This window comes from Oncorhynchus masou, chromosome 24, assembly GCF_036934945.1.
Source record: "Oncorhynchus masou masou isolate Uvic2021 chromosome 24, UVic_Omas_1.1, whole genome shotgun sequence".
NCBI lineage: Eukaryota > Metazoa > Chordata > Actinopteri > Salmoniformes > Salmonidae > Oncorhynchus > Oncorhynchus masou.
In genome coordinates this window covers 45,807,640-45,825,723 of record NC_088235.1, presented here as the reverse complement: position 1 = coordinate 45,825,723, position 18,084 = coordinate 45,807,640, and the positions used below count along the sequence as shown (strand labels likewise).

Genomic DNA, 18,084 nt, shown 5'->3' with positions numbered 1-18,084 from the left:
GATGAATTACTGTGTTTATTTCTCAGTAGGTAATGGAGGGTATAGAAAAGTTAAAACAAACACTTGCAGAAACTATAGCTGCCTGAACAACCCCTTTCTCCTATCCAGGGCATGTTTCAAATGCTTGGATGTCACCATCTTTTGTTGAATAGGAATTTACAGTATACTCAATGCTTTTCTAACTAGCATGTAGGAATGCTAGTACATTGTAAATACTAACAGTACAATAATTGCCATTGTCTCAACCTAGTCTGAAGTTACATTTTGTACATTTGAGTGATTTTAGCGGATGGTCTAATTCAGTGACTCAGTCCGTGCATTCATCTTAAGGTAAAACGAAATGACGAAGGATGAACCACCACCGAAAGTTCAACTGGGGGCAGAGAAGCTCAATATGCCTTTTGAGTGATACCCCCGTTTAACTATTCAACTTTCATTGGACAAATGATTACGATTTTTGTATACATTTTAGTTTAATCTTTCCATATACGTAACATTTGTACATCTATGTTGGCACACACTTACAATAAATTGGTATAAAACAACCATGATTGTCATTCATACAATAATTTTGCCTCACTCTACAAAGATGTAATTTTGATTAAAAAATAAATTCATGCATTTGAGCTTATTTGAGTAATTTACAATATGATACAAATAATATGAAACAATATCTAGACAATCAGTCTTGTACAAAAACAAAATGACTTAACTGGGAACATGAATTCATACTTATAAAGAATGCACATAGTAACAATATTGAGATATTGCTGCCACAATAGCTAAACGTTAGTGAGATTGACTGACTAAATACAGCAAGGTGAGGCAAAGAGTTCAACAGCCGACGAACACAGAAGAATGGAAAGATGACCAGGGCTTGAGTAAGACTGCATAGTCGGCTTTGGTGTGACAGGTCACTCCTTAGACTGTCTAATTTCACTTCACCTTAAAGCCACCCCTTGAAGTACCACTGAAATCCCTTACTGGAAGTGAATCTTGATTAAAACAGTATTCTTCAGTGTATTAGATCTGAACATTCTTTTCACTATGGTTACATGGAAAAACATTTCACCAAGATATTCCACAAAGTGTAAGTAACATTGACAAAATAAGAATGCTCACTGCCATGTCTGTGACGTTCACAAGCTGAACATTTAACGTCAGATCACTGAGTAACGTTTAAATATTTTCATTAGCTATTAACATACTATATTACATGTCATCATACTTTGGATGTTTATGCATTAACTTAAAACAGCAGCAAAGCAATGCCCTTTTCTGCATATTGAATGAGTAAAAGTTTACAATCTAATAGCACCAGACATGTACAAAATTATTTCAACTGAAATTGCAAAAAAATATAAGACCAGTAGAAATATTCATAAAGGCACTTAAGTTTGATAATGTTCAACAATGGAAAAGGCTCTTTCAAATAAGTTATGGGAAAACAACTTATTTTTTGCTCTACATTGGCTGGGATTCAATTCTTGAAGCGCTGTTGACAATGCAACATGTAACCCTTAGCCTACAATTTCTGCGCCCTGTGGAAATCTTACTAACATAAAATCCCCATCAAAATCCGTCTGTTTAAACTAGATGTTTTTTTGCATTCGTTGCGTCTCAATCCACCGCATCCGCCGACATCGCCCTTCCCTATCTGCGGTGAAAGGTCGCAGAGCTAGAGCAGTGTTTTGTCAGACCATGAGACATCCCGAAAATTATTCTTCTCACAAAACGAAAATGTCTAGCGTTCGAACGGTTTGGCCTACAAACTATTATGACCACTCTATTGAAGGATGAGACTCACAGGATGGTATTCTCCGTTTTGCTTTAGGATGCTCACAAGACTCGTCTGAAGGACCCCGGTACCAGTTACAAAGATGAATGGAAGTGTATATGAAGATATTTTAGGCACTAAACTAAGGGGGATAAATACATGTACATTTTTAAAAATAATATAAATAGTTTCCTGATCTTTCTTATCTCTCAGATTTTGGGCAGACATTTCAAAACAATCTTCCTTTAGATTTTTTGGGGACTATTTGTTGTTCCATGTCGTGAATCTGTTATTAAATGTGTTTCTATTGGCAAATAGCAGTAATGCCAAAGTCAATGTTTCATCCAATTTTATATATATATTGTTTTGATACTTTAATGGGTCTTAAAATTACAAATCTAATAGCTAAATAATCATTGGTATTACCATGTTAAAAAATTCCATGTGTTATCTCCCCCCCCCCCGGCTTAGACAGGGTTTAGACTTGAGGTTTTAAAGGTAATTTCAGATTGAGCTGACATTTGCAGCGTTTACTGTGAATGAAATCTCCGCAAGCGTGGGAACATTGCCTTTAAGAGCCCCCTTGTCGACAATACACAATCGGATTGAATCCCAACCATTATCAATGGTTTAACTATAAATCAATAGCTGGCGTGGCAACCTATTTTCATGTGTCCTTCATTACAAGCAGATGAGAATGTAAACACAAATGGTAATTTCTTGTTTAGACAGAAAATCCACCATTTTCTAGTGGCAAAAAATCTGCTTCAAAGTAATTTCCTGTTAGAAAAAGAGCTACCTGCTCTGCCTAATGCTTAGACTTGAATCGTTACTACAGTGATTAGCGTATTGCACCCCATTCTCCCCCACAGGTGGATGGGGAGACATAGTTGCAGCATGTCAGGCAAAATATTGACCGTAGCCAGACACTTGAGGCGTTGGGATCCTGGCTGCATTCTTGTCAGAATCCAAGACTTAGTGCGTTAGGCTAAGGAGTCTGAATGCATGGTTGTGGAGAAAAGACTCTGATTTATAGGCATTTCCACACAAAGACACTGAAAAAGAGGAAGACAATACAGCAATCATTAACAAACAAAAAAATCATAACCCTGAATCAGACCTGTCTGAAATCACTTTTTAATGCTACTACTCATTGTATAATATCTACATTTGATGTCAGAAGTTTACATACACCTTAGCCAAATACATTTAAACTCAGTTTTTCACAATTCCTGACATTTAATCCTAGTAAAAATTCCCTGTTTTAAGTCAGTTAGGATCACCACTTTATTTTAAGAATGTGAAATGTCAGAATAATAGTAGAGCGAATGATTTATTTATTTCATCACATTCCCAGTGGGTCAGAAGTTTACATACACTCAATTAGTATTTGGTAGAATTGCCTTTAAATTGTTTAACTTGGGTCAAATGTTTTGGGTAGCCTTCCACAAGCTTCCCACAATAAGTTGGGTGAATTTTGGCCCATTCCTCCTGACAGAGCTGGTGTAACTGTGTCAGGTTTGTAGGCATTCTTGCTCATACACACTTTTTCAGTTCTGCCCACAAATGTTCTATAAGATTGAGGTCAGGGCTTTGTGATGGCCACTCCAATACCTTGACTTTGTTGTCCTTAAGTAATTTTTCCACAACTTTGGAAGTATGCTTGGGGTCATTGTCCATTTGGAAGACCCATTTTGCGACCAAGCTTTAACTTCCTGACTGATGTCTTGAGATGTTGCTTCAATATATCCACATACTTTTACCTCACTCGTGATGCCATCTATTTTGTGAAGTGCACCTTCCAGCATCTTCACAAGGTTGCTGCTGTTGTTCTGGGATTGATTTGCACTTTTCACACCAAAGTACATTCATCTCTAGGAGACAGAACGCATCTTCTTCCTGAGTGGTATGACGGTTGCGTGGTCCCATGGTGTTTATACTTGCGCTGTTTGTACAGATGAACGTGGCACCTTCAGGCATTTGGAAATTGCTCCCAAGGATGAACCAGACTTGTGGAGGTCTACAATTGTTTTTCTTTGGTCTTGGCTGATGTCTTTTGATTTTCCCATGATGTCAAGCAAAGAGGCACTGAGTTTGAAGGTAGGCCTTGAAAGACATCCACAGGTACACCTCCAATTGACTCAAATTATGTCAATTAGCCTATCAGAAGCTTCTAAAGCCGTGACATCATTTTCTGAAATTTTCCAAGCTGTTTAAAGGCACAGTCAACTTAGTGTATGTACACTTCTGATCCACTAGAATTGTGATACAGTGAATTATACGTGAAATAATCTGCCTGTAAACAATTGTTGGAAAAATTACTTGTGTCATGCACAAAGTTGGTGTCCTAACCAACTTGTCAAAACTATAGTTTGTTAACATGACATTTGTGGAGTGGTTGTAAACTATGTAAACTTTCGACTTCAACTGTATAACGTAATTCATCTAACATGTGGTTAAGCCTTAACATAAGCTCTGCATACCTGGAGTCATGTCCTCCAGTGCTGATCACATATTTATCATCATAGGAGAAGCGAATGTTGGTCACGTGTGCCGAGTGCCCAAAGTATCGCTTGTGTTTGGCCTGCAGAGGATCAAAAGAAGTATTAAACATTCGGAGCAGCCACAGTCAACAATGTCTGCTCTATGGATTCAGTAACTACACCATCATTTGCAAATAAATTCATTAAAAATCCTACAATGTGATTTTCTGGATTTTTTTTCTCTCATTTTGTCTGTCATAGTTGAAGTGTACCTATGATGAAAATTACATGCCTCTCTCATCTTTTTAAGTGGGAGAACTTGCACAATTGGTGGCTGACTAAATACTTTTTTGCCCCACTATACATAGCTTAAAAAAATCTATCACAGTGATGTTGTTGAGATGAAGTGAAGCACTCACAAATTTCTCAGTGCATGGGAAGTCAAAGAGCTTGACCAGCCCAAAGTCATCCCCGGTGACCACGTTGAGTCCGGTGTGGGAGACACAGGCACAGTTGACGTCAGCCTTATCAGCATTCCGTGGCCAGATCCCCAGCACCTCATCTCCCAGGATACTGAGAAGAAATGAGGGAGAGGAGCCATGCTCAGACTGTAGAATATGCTGCACAAAACCACAGGCCTGCCAGTAAAATACTGAGATGACATTGTTCCACCACAGAATAGCCATTTTTTAGTTTCATCCATCAATCGAAATACTATAGTAAATTTCTATCCTCAGTAGTAAAACATATGTATACTATAGAAAAAAAGGATTCCTGCATACTACTACTACAGTTCTCAACCAGACATTAGTTTGTTTCCCATTACAATGTGGTCTCAGGGCAATTTGTATTATTATGATATATTACGTTACGTTATGGCGGTAATGACAAAGGTTAGTATAACTTCCATAAAATGTTAGAATTTACGTAGCAGATTAGGTGAATTGGGTTAAGTTCAGAATAAGGATTAGGGGAAGGGTTAGCTAAAATGCTACTGTTGTCCCCGATGCGACTCGGAACGAATAGCCTTTGGATTGCTAGACGGTCGCGGATTACGCTCATCCATCCTCTCCAACCAACCTCCCTAATTTGTTTCTGTCTAAAGTAACTATACTATTAGTAGATATAATACGTCTTGGAAGTGCTCAGAAATACGTAATGTATTTTTTGTATAGCTCTGAGACCAGGCTGCCTAATAATAACTGCTTATATGCAGAATCTATTTTTAACCCATTAACCCTGGGAAGACTGATATTATAGAGGGAGTTTGGGGTCTATTCATGAGAAATGAACAGTGACAGCTGTGCTGCAGACAGTATTGATTGACCTCTATTATTCCATTGATCAATAACAGACACCCAAACACAACTACAAAACAACATGTCTGGGTGTGCCCCACTAAACATCCATACAAAAACGTGCCCAGATGGCTTCAACGAGCCTAAAGCTCAAACAAATTGAACCAGCAATGTATTTGTATTGCTTTGGCTTGCCATATTGCAATGTCCCTACCAGAGTGAGCTGTTAGGTGTAGCTCCCATCGTTGACGCAATATCTCAATAGTGTTACCGTGCAGTGCTTGCGTTCTTTACTGAATATGGATCTCAGTCTTAATTTTAGAGAGTATGTGGGTTTGATTGAATTCCAGTGACTATCTTTCTACCTGGTCCAGGTGGCCCAGGTGATCCTGTCAATCACAGTCTGTTCTGTCACAATTTTCCCAGTAGGCATCTCATGCACCTGGCGCTTATAGTTTCCTGTGGACACCTGTAGACACACAGCCAGTGACACGTCAGAACACACACTCATGCATATGCACACATATGCAGACGTCGTCGTATTATATCACTCTAAAATCAATCAGTCATCTATCTACCAGCACTGTCTGCACAGCTAGGAAGGAAAAATAATGTGACATCATTTTCCATATACAAATTTGTTCAAGATATAGAAGACTCATTACTATTTCATGCTTTAGATCAACCAAAATATGGATTTAGGCTGGGATTCAATCAGACCGTGGGTTGTCAACAATGTGGCTTTTAAAGGCAATTAACGATTGAGCCGTCAGATGCAGGGTTTACTGTAAAATCTCTGCGAACGCGGGGACATTGCCGCATTGTCGAAAACCCACAGTCGGATTGAATCCCGGCCTTACAATGAAATCGTAATGAGCTTAGTCCATTATATAACTTCAAATGGACTGGGAGGACCTTGGCCAACTATACTGGACCCTCCCCTTCTGTGTCCTCCCTCTGTCCCTTCAAGCCACAGACACATTTGTACTTGTAATTGTACGCTGAGGTCAGGTTAAATTTAGCAGGCCAAGTCACCATCTTACCCTGTTTCTGACCATGTGCCAGTCACATCAACATTTCAGAAAAGGTGCAAAGGTCTCCATAACAGCAAGGGATGAGTCTATAGAAATAACTCAGATAGGGTTACTTTGTAGCATACTGATGCGTGAGGTTACTCTAGAGCAGCTCCAGACTGCTGTTAAAGGTGCTACTCACAGGTTTGAGTCTTTTTTTTGTTGCATTGTTTTTCAGAAAATGTCTATAATATATCTGCCGCTAATAGTGGAATGATAGTGTTTCACTGTATTACTTACCCACCAGTGTTGGGATTGGCTGTGATATTCGCCACTTGATTTCTCCTGGCAGAGCGGCATCTGTTGTCAAACTGGGAAAGCAATTCTGACTTTATGGCTGTGTTATTTAGTGGAAATCACTGTCAATTCCTGGTTGCTAAAATTAGCTCAATTTTAGTTTAAATGAGAAAACAAGCATTGGATTGTTTAGGGAATCATCGTACCATCTAAATCGCTGTGAAATATATTTTCTATAGCAAAAAATATTGTTTTAAAACTATTTGAACCTGGTGGACCAAAACAAAAGATACTTCCGGTTTTGGTCCACCAGCCTCAAACAGCAGTTTTGGTCCATCAGCTTCAAACAGCTGTAAAAACGAAAATATATTTCACAGCGATTTAGATGATACAATGATTTCCTGCACTATTCAAGTGAAAAAACTGTAGAATTTTTGCAAACAGGAACGATTTCCACTAAATAACATAGCCAAAGTCAGAATAGGTATCCCAGTTTGACAACAGATGCCGTTCCGGCAGGAGAAATTCATAGGTGAATATGACAGCCAATCACAACACTGGTAGGTAAGTAATACCATGAAAACACTGTCATTCCACTATTTAGGGCAGATATATTATGGACATTTTCAAAAATTAAAATGTAACAATTTAAAAAAAATCCTATGTGTAGTACCTTTAACTAGAAGGGCACTTGCCTATAAACGATTATGACCTGCCTGCCATACATATGTGTGTCTAAATATAGGTTTTTCCACATTCAGTATGCTTTGAAATGGATATATGAGTGTCCATCATGTTGAGAACACACTGTGCAACATGATCAAATGGTCAAGAGTGCTGTCTTAAACACAACATAGGTTGTAGATTTAGCTCAATTGGTTTCCACAATAATCAAATAATATTTAGATTTTTTTTACCATTCGAACATAATGACCTTGACAGCAAAATAACATTTAAGTCATTCCACTATCTATTTTGTGTGTTTTTAGGACAGTGGTTGTAGTGGTTCGTCTATCGTTTATTGAACAACAACAGCTCTCAAGTGAATTATCATATTCCGCCTGTTTTTTTAAACCATCACGGTCAGTGTAGCATACCTCAATGAACATGCTGTCTGCAGAGAAGTCCATCTGGATAACAAAGCTGGAGATGTCCTTACAGTAGCCCACGCGGTTTAGCGAGGGGCCCAAGGTAAGGTCGTAGAGGTCAACCGTACTCTCCACTGAGCCCACTGCCAGGAGGTGTTTGTCTGGACTGAACCTGAGAGGGTCACACAATAGACATTATATATATGGTTTGAGTTATGCCAAGATTAAGCTTAGGGTTATGCCAAATCAGGGTTGTGGCTGAGGCAAGGGTTAAGGTTAAACCTAGGAGAGGAGGTGACCTCGACAATTTATTGTTAAAACATGAGGCTGCCTGGATCTTTAATTTAAAGACCCTTGCTCCCCTCGGTCTCAACGTTTACAGATACCTGTGTGTGTCCTTTGACACTATATAAACTAGTGATCTGCAGTGTTTGTCATTATACCCTGATGAAGACAGCTTGTCTGTTGAAACATTGGATATTAGGTTATTCAATTATTTCATCTGAGCTCCAAGAGTGTGTGGCTCTCCTATTATTTCTCAAGTGAACAGGGATGTGGACATGAAGTTCATTAAGGTAGTGGTTGAGGCTAGGGTTCAACAGAGATCTGTACATTAAGCATGGTCAGGGTTGTGGTGGAGGTTTGAACATGGATGTGGAGATGAAGCTTGGGTTAGGGTTAGAGTTGTGTTTGATGCTAGGGTTAGGGTTACTGCCAGGATGTGGACATGAAGCTAGGGATAGGTACAGTGGGGCAAAAAAGTATTTAGTCAGCCACCAGTTGTGCAAGTTCTCCCACTTAAAACGATGATAGAGGCCTGTAATTTTCATCATAGGTACACTTCAACTATGACAGACAAAATAAGGGGGAAAAAAATCCAGAAAATCACATTGTAGGATTTTTTATGAATTTATTTGCAAATTATGGTGGAAAATAAGTATTTGGTCAATAACAAAAGTTTATCTCAATACTTTGTTATATACCCTTTGTTGGCAATGACAGAGGTCAAACGTTTTCTGTAAGTCTTCACACACTGTTGCTGGTATTTTGGCCCATTCCTCCATGCAGATCTCCTCTAGAGCAGTGATGTTCTGGGGCTGTTGCTGGGCAACACGGACTTTCAACTCCCTCCAAAGATTTTCTATGGGTTTGAGATCTGGAGACTAGCTAGGCCACTCCAGGACCTTGAAATGCTTCTTACGAAGCCACTCCTTCGTTGCCCGGGTGGTGTGTTTGGGATCATTGTCATGCTGAAAGACCCAGCCACGTTCTTTGTCTTCCAAACAGGACGAGTTGAGTTTTTACCAAAAAGTTATATTTTGGTTTCACCTGACCATATGACATTCTCCCAATCTTCTTCTGGATCATCCAAATGCTCTCTAGCAACCTTCACTGGCTTTTACTGGCTTAAGCAGGGGGACACATCTGGCACTGCAGGATTTGAGTCCCTGGCGGCGTAGTGTGTTACTGATGGTAGGCTTTGTTATTTTGGTCCCAGCTCTCTGCAGGTCATTCACTAGGTCCACCCGTGTGGTTTTGGGATTTTTGCTCACCGTTCTTGGGATCATTTTGACCCCACGGGGTGAGATCTTGCGTGGAGCCCCAGATCAAGGGAGATTATCAGTGGTCTTGGATATCTTCCATTTCCTAATAATTGCTGCCACAGTTGATTTGTTCAAACCAAGCTGCTTACCTATTGCAGATTCAGTTTTCCCAGCCTGGTGCAGGTCTACAATTTTGTTTCTGGTGTCCTTTGACAGCTCTTTGGTCTTGGCCATAGTGGAGTTTGGAGTGTGAATGTTTGAGGTTGTGGACAGGTGTCTTTTATACTGATAACAAGTTCAAACAGGTGTCATTAATACAGATAATGAGTGGAGGACAGAGGAGCCTCTTAAAGAAGAAGTTACAGATCTGTGAGAGCCAGAAATCTTGCTTGAAGAAGAAGTTACAGGTCTGCGAAAGAGCCAGTAATCTTGCTTGTTTGTAGGTGACCAAATACTTACTTTCCACCATAATTTGCAAATAAATTCATAAAAAATCCTACAATGTGATTTTGAAAATTACAGGCCTCTCATCTTTTTAAGTGGGAGAACTTGCACAATTGGTGGCTGACTAAATACTTTTTTGCCCCACTGTATCTGGTTAAGGGTTAGGGTTGAGCCGGGAAGTAGACACTGGTTTAGTCAAAGTACAAGAGCCCAGCTTCAGGTGGCTCCTATCTCTCCTCAGTTCTTGCCTGATGTCCTGTATGGCAGCACTGCGGTCTCGTTTCTTGGCCCACATCTTAAGTGAGTTGGTGAGGAGGATGATGAACTCCCCATTGTTCATGCCCACAGACACCATCTCCCCATCAGGACTGTAGCTGGCACACTTGGCTGGGTGGCCCAGGCTCACTTTGTTCAGCAGTTTCTATCAAGGAAACAAGACAGCAGGGTTTTGAGATAACAAAACATGATACGTAGCCTTAGAATGGCCACATACCGTCCTAACTAAATACAGGTGCAAAGGAAACCAAGAACACAAATAAACTGTCATTTGAGATTTAAAAAAAGTAGTGTTAGTGTTTCTCTGTGTTTCTCTGTGCTGTACCTTGTCGGCCAGGTCCCATATGCGGATGGTTCCGTCGTCACTGGCGGAGATGAACAGGTCTTTAGAGGGGTGGGTGGCCAGGCCCCAGATCTCGCCCTGCATGTGACTGTTGATCAGGATGTTGGACGCAGCGTTCTTCTCCCCCACCTCAATGATCTCACCATCCTTTGTGCCTACCAATATCTTACCCTGGTAGACAGGAACACAAGAAGGTTACTGTTTTTGACCCTTCAAAAACCCTAGTTGAAGCTATAGACTTAACTTGACGTGACAGACTAGTTTAAATAACATGTCACATCTCCCATACTACTACTGTAAAGGTGGCTAAAGCTGCTGGATAGGCTATGAGCTTCCGAAGGTTGCCACAGTATGGGAAGAAAGCCAGCAAAGCCATTTCCAAACAAATGACTCAGCTGTCTTTTTTCGATTGAAAGAATAAGTGATTTTATTCGCTGCACCTTCTCTGACCTTGAATATCCCAACTCTGTAACAAAATGTATGTTCTGTTGCAGTGTAATAAACAAGGAGCAAGTGTGTATGATAGAGCACCAAATAGATTGTGCAGTTATAAAGGCCCAAAAAGTCTGACTCAAAACCAAGTCTTATCTAATGTCTAAACCATCAGTCTATCCAATTAGAAGATATTTGTAACTGCAGATGAGAAGATACCTAAATGTTATTTTATGATATCAAATTAAAAGACAATGAATTCTGTTGTTTAAATAATATAGCTAGCTCGTGTACTGTATATGTATTTCCAAAGGGAACTTTCAGGGAGTAATTTCAGGTTTAACATTTGCTGTACGCTTGCTTATAGTCTTTCCCACTGGGGTGTGTGCTGGCTGTGCTGAACTCACCTTGCCTCGACAAACGGACCTCACACACTCAACAGTCTGTCCCGTCTCAAGCTGGAACGCTCGGCAACGTTTCATCTCCTGGTCCCACAATTTCACTGCACCGCCCTCCTTTGTACTGAGAAAGCATGTGCCGTGCACACACACACACACATTTTACTAACCTTGTGGAGGGACACAATTGATTCCTGTTCAAAATCCTATTTTCCCTAACCCCTAACCCTAAACTGGGTCTGTGCCCCAACTTGGCCACCCCATTCAAAATGTTCTGGACACGCCACTGAATATACAGTTGAAGTCAGAGGTTTACATACACTTAGGTTGGAGTCCTTAAAACTCATTTTTCAACCACTCCACAAATTTCTTGTTAACAAACTATAGTTTTGACAAGTCGGTTAGGACATCTACTTTGTGCATGATTCAAGTCATTTTTCCAACAATTGTTTACAGACACATTATTTCACTTATAATTCACTGTATCACAATACCAGTGGGTCAGAAGTTTACATACACTAAGTTGACTGTGCTTTTAAACAGCTTGGACAATTCCAGAAAATGATGTCACGGCTTTAGAAGCTTCTGATAGGCTAATTGACATCATTTGAGTGATTTGGAGGTGTACCTGTGGATGTATTTCAAGGCCTACCTTCAAACTCAGTGCCTCTTTGCTTGACATCATGGGAAAATCAAAAGAAATCAGCCAAGACCTCAGAAAAAAATTGTAGACCTCCACAAGTCTGGTTCATCCTTGGGTGCAATTTCCAAACGCCTGAAGGTACCACGTTCATCTGTACAAACAATAGTACGCAAGTATAAACACCATGGGACCACGCAGCCGTCATACTGCTCAGGAAGGAGACGCGTTCTGTCTCCTAGAGATGAACGTACTTTGGTGTGAAAAGTGCAAATCATTCCCAGAACAGCAGCAAAGGACCTTGTGAAGATGCTGGAGGAAACAGTAAAACGAGTCCTATAATCGACATAACCTGAAAGGCCACTCAGCAAAGAAGAAGCCACTGCTCCAAAACCGCCATAAAAAAGCCAGACTACGGTTTGCAACTGCACATGGGGACAAAAATCGTACATTTTGGAGAAATGTCCTCTGGTCTGATGAAACAAAAATAGAACTGTTTGGCCATAATGACCATCCCTATGTTTGGAGGAAAAAGGGGGAGGCTTGCAAGCCGACGAACACCATCCCAACCGTGAAGCACAGGGGTGGCAGCATCATGTTGTGGGGGTGCTGTGTTGCAGGGGGGACTGGTGCACTTCACAAAATAGATGGCGTCATGAAGAGGGAAAATTATGTGGATACAGTGAAGCAACATCTCAAGACATCAGTCAGTAAGTTAAAGCTTGGTCGCAAATGGGTCTTCCAAATGGACAATGACCCCAAGAACACTTCCAAAGTTGTGGCAAAATGGCTTAAGGACAACAATGTCAAGGTATTGGAGTGGTCATCACAAAGCCTTGACCTCAATCCTATAGAAAATCTCTGGGCAGAACTGAAAAAGTGTGTACGAGCAAGGAGGCCTACAAACCGGACTCAGTTACACCAGCTCTGTCAGGAGGAATGGGCCAAAATTCACCCAACTTATTGTGGGAAGCTTGTGGAAGGCTGCCCGAAATGTTTGACCCAATTTAAACAATTTAAAGGCAATGCTACCAAATAGTGATGAAAGAAATAAAATATGAAATAAATCATTCTCTCTACTATTATTCTTAAATTTCACATTCGTAAAATAAAGTGGTGATCCTAACTGACCTAAGACAGGGAATTTTTACTAGGATTAAATGTCAGGAATTGTGAAAAACTGAGTTTAAATGTATTTGGCTGAGGTGTATGTAAACTTCCAACTTCAACTGTATCATCATCATCATGGACACAAGAGGAGAGTGTTAGCCAGTGGAATTCCATATGTGATTTTGATGCTATTGTATGTTGCTGTTTTGGTTTGATAAGGAATGGTGTTATAAGAGGATCATTGAGTGGATCATCAGTGGTCGTGCAGCAGTGCGGTACTCACGGCCTCTCCTTGCCCCCTGTGACGATGAGGCCGTCTCTCAGTGTGGTGTACATGGTGAACACTGGCCCGGTGTGGGCTTTAGCCACGACACGAAGCAGGAAGTGATCTCTCCACACGTACACATCCCCGTTTATGGCACCTGTGAATGTTAGGTTATTCTGGAGGAAGAGAAACCACACACGTAGGATCACAAAACTTAACATTTATCTCAAATGAATCACAGAAAACATGGTTGATTATATTAGCCAATTAGTTTAGGGTAAATCAAATCCATTAGGGCAGATTAAAGAGTTTAGTAAAAAATGCTGTCAATACTCACAGCACCGAAGGCCACAGACAACATGGTCTGCATCCTGCCGTCCTCCACTGAGCCCACAACTCCCTTTTTATACATGAGAGAGCCTCCAGCCAGTGTCCAGAACTTGATGTGTTTGATGCCAACAGACACAAACTGAGAATCAGAGTCTGGCCGGAACTCCACTACGAAGATCCTGTCTGGATGGCCTCCTTTACTGGTCACTTTAGCACCTGAACAGGGGAACACACACACAAGCACAAACACACTTCTAAGACCTGCTACTTACAGTTTACTGAATGATATCTAACAACATTGTTATGATTAATTATCACAAAAATTCACTTATCACAGTCCAATCTAAGCTGTAGCCTACCACCATCTCAGTGTATTTTAGCAGGGTCAGAATGGCTCACCTTCCTGCCAGCGCCACACAGTGATGGTGTGTTCAGGCTCCACCCCCACAGAGAGCAGCAGCTTGCCTGTGGCGCTGAAGTTGACGTAGCCCACCCCCTTAGTGTGAGAGCAGCGCAGGATGGACAGTGTCTGTTTACTCATTGCGTCCCACACGTGGATGGAGGGGGTGGTGCCTGCAGTACAGAGAACAAAAATCATACTCTGATCAAGTATATAGGGATGCAGCATGGAGCAATAAAGGCCAAATAATTGTCTGTAGTAGATAGAATGTCTCGGCAGAGTCTAGGTTGAATCAATGGAACAATACAGAGGGATAATTACTGGACAAACTAAGGATAGAAAACAGAGGACAGCCCACTGGGAAAACTGTAGGAGAACAGCAAGGAAAGGGTAAACCTATAGGGTAAAACTAGAACACATCAGTACAAGGGGCAATCTGGAAGGTGTTTTACCTGGTAGGTCTGTCACTTCACCTATGGTGTGTGAGCGATGGGAAATTAGGCAGCAAAATAACAATTGAAATCTAAAGTGAGTGCTTTTTCAGATGCTGCTGAAGACATTATGATATAAAGCACCAATATAACTAATTCTAGCACCAAACAAAATGAAAATGTGCCAATGCAGACTGAACCGGTCATCAAAAATGGCCCACAAAAATGAAAAGACAATAAGGCATTCAATATCTAGCTCTTTCTCTCATGTGCACACAGTCAGCCCACACACGAATGCTACCAATAAGTACATACAAGTACATGCAAAGTACATATAAACACAACCACAATCAAAATAAAATGAAACACGCTCATTCACAGCAGTACAGGACATACCAATCTGTCCTGTAGCGATGACATTTTTGTATTTTGGATGTTGATTGACGGTCAAACAGAGGATATCATCTGTATGTTCCAAGTAGAAACTCTGAGTCCCTGAGGAGAAATAGCATTAAACACAGAGTTCATCTTCATCTTATCATGTACATTTCTATATATATCACAAGCCCTGAAGTTAATGTTGAGTAGGTTATCCAAAAGTGTGGCCATGTAGCTGTACCGGTGGTGAGGCTGTGCACCATAGCCGTGGCTGCTGTGTGGAAGACAATGTCGGCGCCGTCGTTGAGGTAGTGAAGGTTGTTGCGACAATCAAAGCCCCTGAACCCAAACACGTGGTCCAGCACCAGGTCCTGAAAGTACACACATCACCGACCAATCACATCCCGCTGTGCACCAAACTGGCCCAACACTGGTTCATAACAAACAGTGAAAATGTAACATGAACATGTAAAAAAGGATGGGTACGACATCAGAGTCATTCAGAGTTCACTTTAACACCACTGTGAGGCAAACCTCAACAAGCTTCTTCTTTTTGGTGATATTGTTCTTTTGTAGCTTCTCTGGTTGGGGAGCAGCTCGGCTAACAGGAGGCCTGCAGAGAGTAAAGAGGTAGAACTGCCTCACACAGCTGATATATTGGACAAATATATTAACTTGTCTACCACAGAACTTCAAAAGAAAAAAACCCAAGTCATGTTTTCTCAGAACAATTTCATTATAGGACACAGCAATGGCACATAAAGGACAGATTAGGCCAAGTTCTAAAGGGGCTGTCTGGTCTGACATGAGGCAGATAGAAACAAAGAGAGGAAGAAATATAAAAGAGGGCACATAAGAAAGAATAGACCTATGGAGTAAACTGCAGCTTGAGCAACTCAGAGAGAACAAAACAGCTGCAATCAGTCATATCCCTCTGAATAGAAAGATTGTTAAGCATTGCTACTGTAAATCATTGCTTGTTCATCACTCATAATAGGCCTTACTGTTTATAAATAAAAACATTCAGTGTGCCCCATGACACTATAGATACTACACAATATCTACAGACAGATTCAGTGCTACATATAATGGAATAAATTGCATACATCAAATGAAATTGTCCCATTACATTTTCCACATTTATGAATTTTGGCCCACACACACACATATCACCAAGGTGACACATCACATTCACAACATCAACAAGCGTCAACTTTCACATAAGGATTCCACCAATAATGACACAGCACACCAGCTGGCTGAGGTTACATTTAACATGTATGGCAATGAGCCACAGAATGAAATTCCACTCAGTCAGTCTAGGAGCTCTGCACTGCTGTCTGCTGCACACGTACATCTGCCTCTCGGTGAGGCTTCCCTGTATTTCCCTCTCTCTCTCCGTCTCCCCCTTACTGTGATTGTTTTCAATAAATGTTTTATAAAAGAAACAAAATCGCTTCATAAGAAAGACCAATTTCTCAAGTAAGAATTTTGCTAGGACTGTCTGGGAGTGGTCTGAGTGGGGAGGGGAAAACTGAAAAATAGCTGTTATTGGCAGAGAGTTTTGGAACTCTTTCTTATTGGTCTATTAACTAATTTACCAACTGGTGATGTCACCTGGCAGGCCAAAACTCCATCCCAACTCAACAGGCTTAAACATTCAGGTGGTTTTTCAAACAGCTCTTACACTGAAAGGGCATTAACATAATTTTCACAATTTCACAGTATTATTCCAGTCTCATAGTGTGGAAATACATTATATAGAAAACAGGAAAATTCACTTGGTTGACTGCACTGGTGGAATTCCACCTTCATTAAAAAATTAAGTTATGGGATGCGTTGTAAAATTAGATTTCCTAGATGGTTACCACAGTGATGTGGCCTTGCTGAGACCTGAGGTCCAGCAGTTAAACTTAGGGTTTAACAGACTGATCTTGTTAAACATCTGACTTATATTAGGGTGGCAGGTAGCCTAGTGGTTAGAGAGTTGGAGAGTTGGACTAGTAACCGAAAGGTTGCAAGATCAAATCCCTGAGCTGACAAGGTTAAAATGAGTTGTTCTACCCCTGAACTAGGCATTTAACCCACTGTTCCTACGCCATCATTGAAAATAAGAATCTGTTCTTAACTGACTTGCTTAGTTATATCAATACTATTGTTATCTGACACAAAAACACAGGGCCATTAGAGGAAGAATAGAAGTTATTGCTCCTAAACGTAGGCTGTCAAGGTTCACGGAAATCTGTACATGCTTCCGTGCACACAGACAGAGAGAGTCTACAAATTAACAGAGAAACACACATTAAAGTAGACGTTGAGGTTAAAATCCCACAGGAGGTTGAACAGTGCAATGACGATGCAGAAGGATTAGTTATACAGCGACACCACTGTGTGCATTTATTTGATTTATTTATTAAGGATCCACATTAACTGCTGCCAAGAGGTATTGATATGTTTAAACCACCGAGCTGTCTATTTAAATGACTAGCACACAGCTCAGACACCCATGCGTACCCCACAAGACATGCCACCAGGGGTCTCTTCACGCAGTTGCCTTGTATAACTACAACCGTGTCAAACGGTTGCACATGACAAGGTTCCAGGTCACTGATAAAGCACTATAGCCCAAAGGTGATAGCTGTGATCACATACATACATAGTTTACACTCCTTACAGCTGACAGACACTACCGTTCTTCTCTGTTTGTCCGAACAGCACTTTATAAGCATTGTCTGGATGATCTTGCATGACAGGGAGTTAATATTTCCAATCTTTTAATTTCTCCTGTTTCATTCTGAAATCAGACTCCCTCTTCCCCATATGTTTTAACAATTTTTTTGGTGACGGTGTCTACGTGCTCTGAAATGAGTTCAATCAGCATATCAGAGTGTAGCGTTGCCACACACAACACCACAGATTGAATATCTGCACAAGTGTAGTAACTAACTCCTGCGGACTGATTGCAACATTTTTCATGCTGAGCCAGGATTGTATGATCACACAGTGACATGAACTGGGAGTCTGGGATGTTGTCTAATTCCATGTCTCTATCTGAACAGAAAAAAAGAAGATGAAAAGAAGAATCCGCCCCCTGGGTGTGAAACTCTGCAGTCTGGATGCAAAGATGCAGTTGTGAT

At 40.8% G+C, this 18,084-nt stretch overlaps 1 protein-coding gene across 1 annotated transcript in view; it reads right to left on the bottom strand.

Annotated features, from left to right (window-relative positions):
- Position 1: 1 nt before the first annotated feature.
- Positions 2 to 18,084, bottom strand: part of LOC135512256 (echinoderm microtubule-associated protein-like 6) — a 95,608-nt gene continuing 77,525 nt past the window's right edge. Inside the window, exons 29-43 of the mRNA XM_064934086.1 lie at positions 15,482 to 15,560; positions 15,189 to 15,318; positions 14,966 to 15,064; positions 14,591 to 14,611; positions 14,138 to 14,311; positions 13,746 to 13,954; positions 13,427 to 13,584; positions 11,403 to 11,517; positions 10,546 to 10,734; positions 10,193 to 10,365; positions 7,966 to 8,128; positions 5,924 to 6,027; positions 4,680 to 4,833; positions 4,261 to 4,361; positions 2 to 2,832 (exon numbers count right to left, since the gene is read on the bottom strand). Of these exons, the coding sequence (XP_064790158.1) occupies positions 2,808 to 2,832; positions 4,261 to 4,361; positions 4,680 to 4,833; positions 5,924 to 6,027; positions 7,966 to 8,128; positions 10,193 to 10,365; positions 10,546 to 10,734; positions 11,403 to 11,517; positions 13,427 to 13,584; positions 13,746 to 13,954; positions 14,138 to 14,311; positions 14,591 to 14,611; positions 14,966 to 15,064; positions 15,189 to 15,318; positions 15,482 to 15,560 (1,894 nt within the window). The 3' untranslated portion in view covers positions 2 to 2,807. The remainder of the gene's footprint in view (positions 2,833 to 4,260; positions 4,362 to 4,679; positions 4,834 to 5,923; positions 6,028 to 7,965; positions 8,129 to 10,192; positions 10,366 to 10,545; positions 10,735 to 11,402; positions 11,518 to 13,426; positions 13,585 to 13,745; positions 13,955 to 14,137; positions 14,312 to 14,590; positions 14,612 to 14,965; positions 15,065 to 15,188; positions 15,319 to 15,481; positions 15,561 to 18,084) is intronic.